The sequence below is a fragment of the Hippoglossus hippoglossus genome, chromosome 13 (genome assembly GCF_009819705.1).
Source record: "Hippoglossus hippoglossus isolate fHipHip1 chromosome 13, fHipHip1.pri, whole genome shotgun sequence".
In the NCBI taxonomy this organism is placed as follows: domain Eukaryota; kingdom Metazoa; phylum Chordata; class Actinopteri; order Pleuronectiformes; family Pleuronectidae; genus Hippoglossus; species Hippoglossus hippoglossus.
In genome coordinates, this window is record NC_047163.1 from 944,165 (window position 1) to 959,164 (window position 15,000).

At 44.6% G+C, this 15,000-nt stretch overlaps 1 protein-coding gene across 5 annotated transcripts in view; it reads right to left on the bottom strand.

Moving 5' to 3' along the window:
• plekhg2 (pleckstrin homology domain containing, family G (with RhoGef domain) member 2) overlaps positions 1-15,000 on the bottom strand; it is a 56,767-nt gene that overhangs the window by 41,008 nt on the left and 759 nt on the right. For all 5 annotated transcript variants that reach the window (XM_034603557.1, XM_034603558.1, XM_034603560.1 and 2 more), the window contains exon 2: positions 6,547-6,624. In XM_034603557.1, coding sequence (XP_034459448.1) covers positions 6,547-6,595 — 49 coding nt within the window. In that variant the 5' untranslated portion in view covers positions 6,596-6,624. The remainder of the gene's footprint in view (positions 1-6,546; positions 6,625-15,000) is intronic.

The window sequence follows — 15,000 nt, forward strand, 5'->3', positions numbered from 1 at the left end:
TGACGTGATTACAGGTCGTTATACGCCGTGAAACAAGAGTTGATAACTACAGTGGAACCAGAGTCGGGAGAAAAGCAGAGAAAAATGTTCATGTCTCAAAAACTGAAGAGCGTAGAGTTCTGTTTGTTCTGGTGAACAATTGATCTTTTTCTGTCATTAAAATGTGGATTTTAAAGGTGACTCACATTAAAAACATCTGGTTTCAAGCAGCTGCAGCGACGTGGAGGTTTAAACTGCTGCAGCTGATTCTTTCTAATTGACTCTTTCATGAACTCTGTTCTGGTTCATTAACGTCTTTCTGAACTTTTTACTTCTACATCTGGTTTTGTGGAAGAAGAAACTCACAATCATCACTGATATTTGAGAAAATTATCGAGATCTTCGTCTCTTCTTTGACCTTTTTAACCCTCTGACCTCAGTAGAAATGTTCCTCGTGTGTTTTCGTTGGTATTTTTACTTCCTGTGATGTCATTTCCTGGAGAATCTTCAAACGCTTCATTTCTCTAAAATCTGTACGAGCTCAGCTAAAAGGTTCTGAGAGTCAATAAAGCTAAATAAATGATAAAAGTACTGAACATGAGACCAGCAACAGTAAATGATTAAATAACTGAGAGGAACTCATCATTTTATCCAGAACGTTCACACATTCAAAGAATCAAAGATAAGAGAAGGGGGGGGGGGGGGGGGGGGGAGGGAACCGAGTGTTTAAACTCGAGGGTGTAACTTAAAACCAGATGTTAAAATAGTGGGAGTGTAACTTTAGGCTCTGAGTCAACATTACAGTTTGACCTCCTGTCGAAGGAACTAAGAGTCAAACTGTGTTTAACAGACGAGAACTTTATCAAACCTGCGACAAACGTCAACATGTAAATCTTCAGTCGTGTCAGAACCTGAATGTAACTCATCATTTACATTCACTCATCTTCCAAAGTTCTCACCAGCAGATGCAACCCCGTCCAGTAGGTTTAAATATGTTTCATATATTATTACAAGTTTTAATTAGTGTATAAAGACAAGTTATTAATTAAGCTTTTATTTCATTATTTCATTTTAAAGAACATTACAGCCCTTTCTCAGAGTTGTGTTGAATAGTCAAAATTGTAAAAGAGGAGGCAGGAAAGGTTTGAAAGCATCTAAACGACGAAACGCTCGTGTGCTCGTGTGCTCTCGGCTTTTCTAACAGTACAAACCAGGGATTGAGTTTTCCACTTTTCAAGTTCGACTAATATCTGAAACCAGACACTAACTCAGTGATTGGACAGAACTTTGTTGACTCTGGTGGGACTCGAATCCACAACCTGTGAATCACTTCTTCAACTACAAGTCCAATGCATGAGGCCACAGAGCCTCACTTTCCTCATGTGTGTGTGTGTCTTTTTAACGGTTATGGAGGCAGATGGAGGTAGAGTTAGGTGGGAATCGAACCTTTAAAGAATTTACTACGTTTTTATTCTGAGAGTCAATTGAGTGTAACTTTCAGTTTCAGGCCCACCAAAGCTCCAGTTTCAACTCAAGTGGGACTTGAACCCACAACCTTTGAGTCACTTGGCAAGAGTGCAAAGAATAAGTTCAGCTAAAGAGCTTCACTTTACTGAACATGTATGAAAACGAGTCAGAGAAAGTGTGAACAACGTGTGTGTGTGTGTGTGTGTGTGTGTGTGTGTGTGTGTGTGTATGTGTGTGTGTGTGTGTGTGTGTGTGTGTGTGTGTGTCTGCAGCAGAGGCAGTTCAACAGAGACAGGATGTGAGTTCTCGGTCAGCTTGTCACAGCACAGAGCTGCAGCTTCCTCCTGTTTACACTCGTTGCTCTGCTTCCTGACTGTTTTCTGCTTGTTCTACACCTTCCTCCTTCTTCACCTTCCTCCTCATCGTTCTACACCTTCCTCCTCATCGTTCTACACCTTCCTCCTTCTTCACCTTCCTCCTCATCGTTCTACACCTTCCTCCTCATCGTTCTTCACCTTCCTCCTCATCGTTCTTCACCTTCCTCCTCATCGTTCTACACCTTCCTCCTTCTTCACCTTCCTCCTCATCGTTCTTCACCTTCCTCCTCATCGTTCTTCACCTTCCTCCTCATCGTTCTACACCTTCCTCCTCATCGTTCTTCACCTTCCTCCTCATCGTTCTACACCTTCCTCCTTCTTCACCTTCCTCCTCATCGTTCTTCACCTTCCTCCTCATCGTTCTTCACCTTCCTCCTTCTTCACCTTCCTCCTCATCGTTCTTCACCTTCCTCCTCATCGTTCTACACCTTCCTCCTTCTTCACCTTCCTCCTCATCGTTCTTCACCTTCCTCCTCATCGTTCTACACCTTCCTCCTCATCGTTCTACACCTTCCTCCTCATCGTTCTTCACCTTCCTCCTCATCGTTCTACACCTTCCTCCTCATAGTTCTCCACCCTCCTCCTCATCGTTCTACACCTTCCTCCTCATCGTTCTTCACCTTCCTCCTCATCGTTCTACACCTTCCTCCTCATCGTTCTCCACCTTCCTCCTCATCGTTCTACACCTTCCTCCTCATCGTTCTACACCTTCCTCCTCATCGTTCTTCACCTTCCTCCTCATCGTTCTTCACCTTCCTCCTCATCGTTCTACACCTTCCTCCTCATAGTTCTCCACCCTCCTCCTCATCGTTCTTCACCTTCCTCCTCATCGTTCTACACCTTCCTCCTCATCGTTCTTCACCTTCCTCCTCATCGTTCTCCACCTTCCTCCTCATCGTTCTACACCTTCCTCCTCATCGTTCTTCACCTTCCTCCTCATCGTTCTTCACCTTCCTCCTCATCGTTCTACACCTTCCTCCTCATAGTTCTCCACCCTCCTCCTCATCGTTCTTCACCTTCCTCCTCATCGTTCTACACCTTCCTCCTCATCGTTCTTCACCTTCCTCCTCATCGTTCTACACCTTCCTCCTTCTTCACCTTCCTCCTCATCGTTCTTCACCTTCCTCCTCATCGTTCTACACCTTCCTCCTCATCGTTCTACACCTTCCTCCTCATCGTTCTACACCTTCCTCCTTCTTCACCTTCCTCCTCATCGTTCTTCACCTTCCTCCTCATCGTTCTTCACCTTCCTCCTCATCGTTCTACACCTTCCTCCTCATCGTTCTACACCTTCCTCCTCATCGTTCTTCACCTTCCTCCTCATCGTTCTACACCTTCCTCCTCATAGTTCTCCACCCTCCTCCTCATCGTTCTACACCTTCCTCCTCATCGTTCTTCACCTTCCTCCTCATCGTTCTACACCTTCCTCCTCATAGTTCTACACCTTCCTCCTCATCGTTCTCCACCTTCCTCATCATCGTTCTACACCTTCCTCCTCATCGTTCTCCACCTTCCTCCTCATCGTTCTACACCTTCCTCCTCATCGTTCTACACCTTCCTCCTCATCGTTCTTCACCTTCCTCCTCATCGTTCTTCACCTTCCTCCTCATCGTTCTACACCTTCCTCCTCATAGTTCTCCACCCTCCTCCTCATCGTTCTTCACCTTCCTCCTCATCGTTCTACACCTTCCTCCTCATCGTTCTTCACCTTCCTCCTCATCGTTCTCCACCTTCCTCCTCATCGTTCTACACCTTCCTCCTCATCGTTCTTCACCTTCCTCCTCATCGTTCTTCACCTTCCTCCTCATCGTTCTACACCTTCCTCCTCATAGTTCTCCACCCTCCTCCTCATCGTTCTTCACCTTCCTCCTCATCGTTCTACACCTTCCTCCTCATCGTTCTTCACCTTCCTCCTCATCGTTCTACACCTTCCTCCTTCTTCACCTTCCTCCTCATCGTTCTTCACCTTCCTCCTCATCGTTCTACACCTTCCTCCTCATCGTTCTACACCTTCCTCCTCATCGTTCTTCACCTTCCTCCTCATCGTTCTACACCTTCCTCCTCATAGTTCTCCACCCTCCTCCTCATCGTTCTACACCTTCCTCCTCATCGTTCTTCACCTTCCTCCTCATAGTTCTACACCTTCCTCCTCATCGTTCTCCACCTTCCTCATCATCGTTCTACACCTTCCTCCTCATCGTTCTCCACCTTCCTCCTCATCGTTCTACACCTTCCTCCTCATCGTTCTACACCTTCCTCCTCATCGTTCTTCACCTTCCTCCTCATCGTTCTTCACCTTCCTCCTCATCGTTCTACACCTTCCTCCTCATAGTTCTCCACCCTCCTCCTCATCGTTCTTCACCTTCCTCCTCATCGTTCTACACCTTCCTCCTCATCGTTCTTCACCTTCCTCCTCATCGTTCTCCACCTTCCTCCTCATCGTTCTACACCTTCCTCCTCATCGTTCTTCACCTTCCTCCTCATCGTTCTTCACCTTCCTCCTCATCGTTCTACACCTTCCTCCTCATAGTTCTCCACCCTCCTCCTCATCGTTCTACACCTTCCTCCTCATCGTTCTTCACCTTCCTCCTCATCGTTCTACACCTTCCTCCTTCTTCACCTTCCTCCTCATCGTTCTTCACCTTCCTCCTCATCGTTCTACACCTTCCTCCTCATCGTTCTACACCTTCCTCCTCATCGTTCTTCACCTTCCTCCTCATCGTTCTACACCTTCCTCCTCATAGTTCTCCACCCTCCTCCTCATCGTTCTACACCTTCCTCCTCATCGTTCTTCACCTTCCTCCTCATCGTTCTACACCTTCCTCCTCATAGTTCTACACCTTCCTCCTCATCGTTCTCCACCTTCCTCATCATCGTTCTACACCTTCCTCCTCATCGTTCTACACCTTCCTCCTCATCGTTCTACACCTTCCTCCTCATCGTTCTCCACCTTCCTCATCATCGTTCTTCACCTTCCTCCTCATCGTTCTCCACCTTCCTCCTCATTCTTCTCAAGCTTCCTCCTCATTCTTCTCCACCTTCTTTCTCAGCGTTCTTCACATTCCTCGTCATCCTTCTCCACCTTCCTCCTCCTCCACCTCCCCCCTTATCCTTCTCAGCTTCCTCCTCATCCTTCTCAGCTTCCTCCTCCTCCTTCTCCACAGTGAAGCCTCTGAAACTCAGTTTTCTGAACCGCTGCCTGTTTCTGACGCTTCAGAAATCAGCCGATCACGTCTACAGTCTGGAGTTATATATATTCCTGCTCTCCTCCCTCTGTTTCTTATATCGCTCCACTTCTGTCTCACCCTTCCTCCCTTTCTCCTCCGGACGTTTTTTTCTGCAGCCTTATCGAGGGCGTTCTCTCTATTTTCTGCTCCGTTCTTTTCAATGGTTATAATCAACAGATCTGCTGTGGCATTTTATTGTGTGTGTGTGTGTGTGTGTGTGTGTGTGTGTGTGTGTGTGTGTGTGTGTGTGTGTGTGTGTGTGTCAGAGCAGAAACATTGCTCAGTGCTACACTTAATCGCCACAAACCAGACAACTTCCTGCACACACAGTATTGGTGTGTTTGTGTGTGTGTGTGTGTGTGTGTGTGTTACATAAATACAACAGTCAGTTGTGTGTGCACAGACTTTGTGTTGTGTATAAATCTGTTGCCTGAGTTATAATTGCAGAGTGTTTTAGACTCTGCAGAAATGTTAAGTGTGCTCTGGTATGTTCCTGCAAGTGTGTGTGTGTGTCTGTGTGTGTGTGTTTGTTGTAAATGCTAACTATGGAAGCCAATATAACAGCAGAGCATTGAAACAGCATGGGAGTTGTGTGTAATTACACATCATTACTGAGCCACTGTGTGTGTGTGTGTGTGTGTGTGTGTGTGTGTGTGTGTGTGTGCGCGTGACTTCCTCTCATTTGGTGAAAGGAAGTCACGGCTCACAAAAACTGTGAATGTGCATGTGAACGAGCAACAACATTATTGGACAAAAGGTAGAGATAATAGTCTCAAACCCACAAGTCGGTTCTTGGGTGTAGAACTTAAATGTTTCAAAAAGTTGAGTGTGAAACCATTGAAGGGTAAATAATCTAAAGTTGGACAGTTTGAGCTGAAAACCCTTCAAGTATAAAGCACAACTCTGGTGGGATTCAAACCCTCAACCTTTGAATTACTTGTCTCACTCTTCTCTAGAAGGCCAATGCGCCACAGAGCCTGACTTCCACGTAGTGTGTGTCTCTTTGTATAGTGTGTACACATTGTACAACATATCACTTTACAGAATTAATCTGGTCTCCTGCTTCTACTAATTAAAAATGATCCATATGAACATGGTTTTGAATGATAAGTCTGTGAAGTCACTTTGCCGTACAGGTAGGTTTGAACTTTATAAATCTGGACTCTGGTGGGACCAATAAACTTTCAATCACTGGGAGAAGACTATTGTGTATAAATACACAGATCAAACCAGTGAGTATACTGTGTACACAGTGAACAATATGTACAGATTGAATCTGTAAAACTTTGAGTATATCGTAGCAGAGGAAGGACGCGTCAGCAGGACTGATGGTGGTGTAACGTCCATGTCACGTTAACGTGTCAGTAACACAAGAAAGTAAAATGTTAATTGAACCAAAGTCACCGACTGTTGATCCCTGAAAAGAAGAGAACACAGCAGGAGGAGCAATAGAATAGAAACTGCAGGAGAAAGGAGGGACTCGAACCCTCTGTTACCTGAAGTACTGGGCGATCGCTGGCTGCCACGCCGTGACCCCTCAGGCATGGTGTGATGATGTCACAGGAAGTGGAATCCTGCAGAAAAAAATGACGAGAAATGGTTGGTCTCCTTTTCCTGATCCACGCTACACGATACAAGCTTTTCTCTCCGTCCTCCTTCTTTTCTTCAAAACATGTCACACACACGAGCAGGAGGTGAAACATGTGTTTGTCAGGAGACGAGCAGACGAAGAGACGAGGAGACGAGGAGACGAGGAGACGAAGAGACGAGGAGACGAGGAGACGAGGAGACGAGGAGACGAAGAGACGAGGAGACGAGGAGACGAGGAGACGAGGAGACGCTCTCAACACGAAAGGAGTCTTTCTTTTTCTTGAGGACATGTGTAATGTTTGGACCAAAGACAAGAATGTGGCCTCTTCTCTGTGTGTGTGTGTGCGTGTACGTGTGTGTGTATGTGTGTGCGTGTGTGTGTACGTCCGTGTGTGCGTGTGTGTGTGTGCGTGCGTGCGTGTGTGTGTGTGTGCGTGTGTATGTGTGCGTGTGTGTGTGTGCGTGCTAACGAACTCCTACAAAGTAACTGATACAGTAAAGAAGTTTGACCCAATTAGTCCATTGTACATAAACCAGTGTTTCTGCAGCTGCTGCTGAACAACTGACGTGGGTCAGATGGGGGGGGGGGGGGTCTGTGTCAGTAATGTACAAGCAGGATGTGGAGCAGGACCACAAGTTGCAGGTTCAAACCCTGTGTGTGTAAACACCAGTGGATGATCCCTGCTGAGGCTTTTCAACATTAGTAAAACGTGTAGTGAACGTACAGAACAGTGGGACGTGACATCAAGTCCAACCGTTTCAGACATGAGGTCGATGACATGTTTAACAAACACTGATATCTTTCCTGACGTCCGTATTGAACGTGACGAGCTTCTCTCCTTGTTTTGTGTTGTTGTATTAAAGGTCATCTGGTGTCATATGTTTACTCGTGGTTGTGTTGTTCTTATGTGAACACACTTTGTTCATAATGTTGATTCCATGAATTAGTTCAAGTTTTCATTGTAGTCGGCACAGCTCGCCAAACAGAAGGAACGGATAAAACATGTCCATCAATGCTTAAGACATTTCTAACCACAATACATCATGCTGCAGTGTGTGTGTGTGTGTGTGTGTGTGTGTGTGTGTGTGTGTGTGTGTGTGTGTGTGTGTGTGTGTGTGTGTGTGTTTGTAAACTGGCCAACGTCATCATCAGCTGCCAAAAGGTGTTTCCAGGTGCTTTCGTTTAAAAAGCACCTCATCTCTCACACACACACACACACACACACACACACACACACACACACACACACACACACACACACACACACGCTCCAGTGACTGACAATGGCAGACGACCAACACTCTCACTTACATCATGAAAACTGTGTGTGTGTGTGTTATTAAAGCTGCATCTTGTTGCCATGGCATCAGACTGTAAACTGACATCGGCTACATTAAATTAATCAGACTGGCCGTCACCTCGCAGTGACCTGCACATGACAGGAAGGTCAGAGGTCACAGATCAGGTGACCCCTGTTCAGATGTGGTGAGTAACAGAAACTGAACAAACAAATTTCCATCACCTCCATGTTGGAAACCGCAGAGCAGACGACCAGATGACTGATCACACAGGAACGTAATCAGTTGTGGTTAATGAGTATTGTCAGTGCCTGTCTAGCTTCTCAAGTTAAAACCATTGACTCTGATGGGATTCGAACCCACAAGCTTTGAATTACTTCTTCTAAAAGTGTCACCTCTAGTGTGCACCACAGAGCCTCATAATGCATACAATACATACACAGCCGTGTTGGGGGGGGGAACTACGCAACTTTTAGTTGTTTTTTGGTTCGATTCCCACTTTCCCACGATTCTGCCTTCATTGATTTGGTCTATTAGACAGCATGGAAACACACACACATGCAGCTGCTGTGAGGATCTCTGGCCCAATGGACAGTGTATTGGACTTTTAGAATCAACATTGATCATGTGATTCAAAGATCGTGAGCTTGAGTTGACACTTAAATTAAAAACCATGAAAACTGACACTGTTAAAACCAGGCAGACGCTTCTTGTGAGACTTGAAAGTACGAACGCTACAACAACAGCTGCTTGATTCTCTGAAGCTGCTTTCAGACGGGACCTGAACTCCGCACGTCCTCTGCCACCGTTTCTGTCTGAGACGAGACAAGACAATGTGGGAGGCCTCGCTGACCCACAAAGGGAAAAACACTTATTGTGTTTCAGAAGGGTGGAGGCCCATTGATGTAAAAACACACACACACGCACACACACACACACACACACACCGAGTCATTAATTATCACTGTCACAGGAGTGGATACACACCACATGAAACCACAACTGGCACACACGCACTTGCACACACGCTCAGTGGTCCAGGCTAAACAAACACAATGACAGTGAGTGTAAACTTCCAGTAGTTCTGTGAAGAAAAGAGACACAAAGACGCCTTCTGTCCTCTGTGTCTGTGTGTGTGTGTGTGTCTGTGTGTCTGTGTGTGTCTGTGTGTGTGTGTGTCTGTGTGTCTGTGTGTGTCTGTGTGTGTGTGTGTCTGTGTTTCTGTGTGACTTCTATAGAAATGGTGACAACAGAACATTCATTCAGTGAACTTCCTGTCAATCAATATTTTTTACATCAGCCAAGGAAGTCATGTTTTCATCTTTGTTTGTTTATTTGTTTGTTTTTTGTTTGCTAACTGAATTAGATTTAAATCACACGTTTGTACGAGTCTATTATTTGAATGATATTCATGAGCGTGATTTGTGATCTCGTGAATTTAACTGTGGTTTCATAAGGAGACTGTTGGTGGGGGGTCACTGTTGTTGTTGTTGTTGTTGTTTCTAACCTTGTTGTTTATCTACTGAGTCTAATGTGATGTCATATCATTACAAGTTCAAATGATGTTAGAGCTTTAACATAATAGATTTGTTATCACTTTAAATCCTTCCTGTTTATCTTCAGTCATCTCAGTCTGACTGCATTAACACAGCCAGTGTGTGTGTGTGTGTGTGTGTGTGTGTGTGTGTGTGTGTGTGTGTGTGTGTGTGTGTGTGGTCTCCCTCAGTGTTTGTGTACAGACCCGACACCTCTTTCTCTTTCTCACTCTGACACACAAACACACAATAGCTCCACATGTTCACAATGTTGTCCTGCTGTTTCCTTTGTGCTCATAGCATCAACCAGCTCCTCTCACACACACACACACACACACACACAGACACACACACACACACACACACACACACACACACACACACACACACACACACACACACACACACGATGGTACAGCGACTGTTGGCCGATCTGTTCACTTCACATCTTCGTCTTTACTTCAACTCATCTCAACTTAAGGTCTGAACCACAACAACGAGGATGTGCTTTAAAGGACATGGGTTCAATTCTCACCAGAGGTTAAAGGTTTACATCAGGTAGCATGACAAAACAACGGATTTAAATACCGGCCTGATGTTTTCTGTAGTAAAGGCAGATAAGCTTGTCATTACACATTAAGTCAGAGTCTGAGTCAGATTATCAAAATGACATGTAATTAATAAACTTGACGTGAGAACCTGGCGACATTTCTGAAAGGAAGAAACAAGCAGATGTTCAAAAGTCTGAAATAAACTCTCATCACTGGAAGACGAAACTGCAGTGAAGAGTCAACTTTAGCTGTGTTCGCTGTATGTGGCTGTAACTTTGAGTTAGTTCTGGCCTTTTAAATTTCAGCACGTAAAAACCACCAATATGGTACGAGACCATACAACAGTATCCTCATTTCTGCTACGTGTGCACAACTGCAGCTTTCCTGCAGCGTTGTCAGGCTAGTTATGCTAACGTCTCGGACGTTAATGCTTCTAACATTTACCATGTTCACCGCCTTCATTTAGCATGTTAGCATGCTGAGGCCATTGGAATTCTTTCACTCACCAAAGTTTGTACAAATCACGGAGCTAATGACGGCACAAAGGAAACAGTAAAGTGATTCGGGTTCATCCCGAGGATCATGACATGAGGGCTGGTTGGTCTGGACCTGAGTCAGACCAACACTGTGACACAATAAGGCCTAAGCTCTAATAAAACACGATTGTCTTTTCAAACAATGAATCCCAAACGCACAAAAACAAAACACACCATTATAAACCTCATGACTTCACTGCGTTGTGTTTTATTTAGTTGGAAGCAGAATCGTCTCAGTGGACAGTTGAACCATCGGTGAGGCTGTAAAACTGTCGTCAGCTGCTGTAAAACTGATTGTGTGTGTGTGTGTGTATGTGTGTGTGTGTGTGTGGGGGGGGGGGAAATCCCCTGTACGTATTTATGTCTTTTGTGACTAATAACACACAGTAACATCAGCATGCTGTTGTTAGAGTGTGTGTGTGTCTGTTTCTCAAATTGGTGGAAAGAAATGAAATGACAGAGAAAAACTTGTTTTTATGGGGAGACGGGGAAGACGGAGAGTGAGGCCGAGCGGGACCAGTGATTCATGATGGGAATGTACAGACTTCTGAAATCTCAACAATGATGCTGTTTGATAAAAGTTGTTTAAAACCAGTGAAACCATTTAAACCAGATGAAGATTTAGACTGAAACTTAATACATAAGGTACATAATGTTCACCACTCAGTTATAAATCATTATTATATTATATTATTGCTACAAGGCCAATTTGCTGTCCATTGTTCCACAGATGTAAAAATAGCTTCAGTTGAACAAAGATAGTGAAGTTCTCCGATGTGAGTGTGGAACAATGAGGTCCGATACTACCTGACTGAAGTTATCAGTCACATCGTGGCAGTTTCTCACTTCTCTGATGGTTAAAGGTTTGACATTGGTGGGAATCGAACAGAAAACCTTTAATCAATTCGCTCATCTTCCACTTTTCCAGTTTGACTAATGTGAAAGTGAGACACCGACTCAGTCGACAATGATTGTACAGAACTCTCTGTTGAGTCTGGTGGGACTAAAACCCACAAGCTCGGAATAACCTTTTTTTTTTACTATTATCTAGATGTCCATTGTGCCACATCTAGACAATAGTAGAGTGTGTGTGGGCGTGTGTCCGTTTTGATACTTTCTAACAATGACTGATGACGGAACACTTGGTGGGACTCAAACCCAGAACCATTTCAAATTAAGGATTTTCAACCATAATTAAACTCAGATGCAAACCTAGTCAAACACTGTAGAGATCATATAAGTCATATAGTGATCGTATAGAAATTAATTAACTAAATTATGTATAAGAGTGACTCTGGTTGGACTCTAACCCACAACCTTTGAATCACTTCCTCAGTGAAGTCCAACGCGCCACAGAGCCTCGTGTTCTATATGTGTCTTTTTTGATACTTTCTAACTGTAACACTGATGACAGAAGACTTGGTGGGAATAAAACCCAGAACCATTTTAAAAATTGGCATTTTCCATTGATTTACTGATTTAATTCAAATGCCAACTGAGTCCTCCATTCGAAACAATCAGGTAAGTCATAGAGTGATGGAAGAGAACTTTCATTATGTATAACATGGACTCTGGTGGGACTCGAACCCACTTGAATCACTTCCTCAGTGCTGATGCTAGAAGCTGTCCGTTGCACCACAGAGCCTCGTACTGTCAGTAAGTTTGTGTGTGATCTGAATCAAACCCACGACCATCAAACAGACGTTTCCCACTATGATTAAAGTGAGACGCCAACTCATTCACCAGAGAATCAGGTTAGTGAAATGGTGACTGTACAGAAGTTTACATAGCACCATAGTTAATAACACTACAACTGAGAAAGACTGGTGGGGATCAAACCCAGAACCATTTAACACTTTGTTTTCCACTTTTCCAGATTGATTAAAGTCAGACGCCAACTCAATGACACTCTCTAGAGAATCAGACGAGTCAGTGATTGTATAGAACTTTCATTTTCATGCTGAACGATATACAAATGTTGACTCTGGTGGGAATCGAACACTGAAGCTTTAAATCTCCTGCTCAGTGTTAAAGCACCACAGAGGCTGTTAATGGGATTTGGTAATTCAATGGATGAGCTACGGGCTTCAGCTTTTTGATTTGAAGTGGACCTAGTGTGTGTGTGTGTGTGTGTGTGTGTGTGTGTGTGTGTGTGTGTGTGTGTGTGTGGTGTGTGTGTGTGTGTGTGTGTGTGTGTGTGTGTGTGTGTGTGTGTCACTATATGTATTTATTCATTTATGTGCGTGTGTATGTTGTTTATGATGTTTACTGGGTTTCTGTGAGGTTGGAAACACTGCGGTATACATCTGTCGCCAGACACACACACACACACACACACACACACACACACACACACACACACACACACACACAGTAGAGCCTTTCTCTCTCTGACCACAGACTTTGTTAAATTGTCAGACTGATTATTATAAACGACAAACTCTGGTCACTGAGGAAACCATCAGTCCACATCCCATAATTATCGTGTAGGGCTCCATATTAAATGTGCTCGCACATAGTTGAGATGTTTGGGGTGCGTTTGATTTGAGTTGGGGTGCGTTTGATTTGTGTTTGCCTGTGAAATCAATGGATCTTTGTATTTTAAGTTTAACAAGTAAATTCTGAGTTTTATCTGAACTCCATTCCTTCATCCATCATCTCTCTATCCTTCATCCCTTCAAACCTCCACCTCTCCTTTACCCTTCAGCTCTTCATCTCATCCATCCATGATTCCATCCCTCATTTCTCCATCACTCAATCCTTCATCCCTCCATCTCTCATCCTCCCTCTCTCACTCCTTGAGCTGTCATTCCTCCGACTCTTATGTCTAATCCCTCTTTCAATCCATCCACCCCTCTGTCCCTCATCTCTCCATATCTCCAATCATCACATTATTTATTTACTCATCCATTCCTCCAACTCTCATCCCTCCATCCTTCCATCCCTATCGTTTCCATCTCTTCACCTTTAACCCTCTCTGGTCGGATCACAGTGAGTTTCTCTTCTATCCGTCAAACACTTGACTCAACGTCCGGCTTTGATTGGTTCATCACACGCAGACGTTTCTGTGCCAGAACTCAACAAAGTGAGCAGCTCGCTGTGATGTCATCAGCGTTAACATACAGAAGACAGCAAACGTCTTCCTTTAGGAACAAAACATGTTTCTGTTTGTCTACAGCCTGACCTCAAGAGCCAATACACAACACACACACACACACACACACACACGCACACACACGCACACGCACACACACACGCACACGCACACACACACGCACACACACACGCACGCACACACACACGCACACACACACACACACACACACACACACGCACACACACACACACACACACACACACACACACACACACACAGTCTTCAGTTAAGTGCTGTGTGTGTGTGTGTGTGTGTGTGTTATTTATAACCTCATGTCGGGGCCTCTGCAGATTTGCTGTTCACATGGAAGTGAGATTGAGATCGTGCCGTGTTTCAGGTGCTTCCTGGTTTTCCAGGGATCCCACCACTCTCCAGTGTTCCCAGCGCTCTCCAGTGTTCCCAGCGCTCTCCAGTGTTCCCAGCGCTCTGTCCCCAGTGGTCACTCTCACCTCAGCTTTTCTCTCCACATCTGCTGACTGGAGGATTTTTACTCAACCATAAAACACAGATGCTGGAGGGACTGTCTGTGGCGGCGGTGCCTTCACTGACATCCTGCTCTATGAATCTGGTGTGTGGACATCAGGACTCAAATAAAGACAAAAATACACAACCTTGTCTCAGGTGTCAAAGACTCGTCCACATGTCCTGTCAGATTCTTCAGAATAAAAGTTTTAAAGGAAACGTCTAGAACAACAACCAACAGCATGAGTTGGGGAATGTTTCCAGCGGAACATTAGACTGTGAAGCCAAAGTGACTCAATCGCCCCCTGGTGTCTGGCTGCAGTATAGGTAACAAACCCTCCTCCTCCATGTTAGCAGATGGGACATTGGCCAGATCAAGTAGACGTTAAATAAATGTTTGTCAAACATGGTTTCTGTCATTTCAGGTCGTTCTTATCACACTGTTGTTTGTTCAAGTGTTTCTGATCAGTTTGGTTTTAGTCAGTTATTTGACGATATAAAAATAACTGATTGACAGTTGAGACTGACTCAGGATTGGTCGAGCTTGAGTATGGGCGGGACCTCGATACCACGGCTCCCCAAAGTCATCACCACCAGATGGCAGCGTTTGTATCAGAGATATTTTAGCTTAATTTCTGGTGGCGACGTGTCGTCCATTTTTCCGTTTCTGTTTTTAAAGCTTGTTACAAATATCCCGTCTGACTGTGATCACGTCTCTTCCTCTCCATCTCTACGACATCTCACTGGTTTTCTCTGAGGTGAAAGTTTGTTTTCGGAGGAAGTGTTTGAAAACTGAGACAGAGGAAAGTGACGACATGTT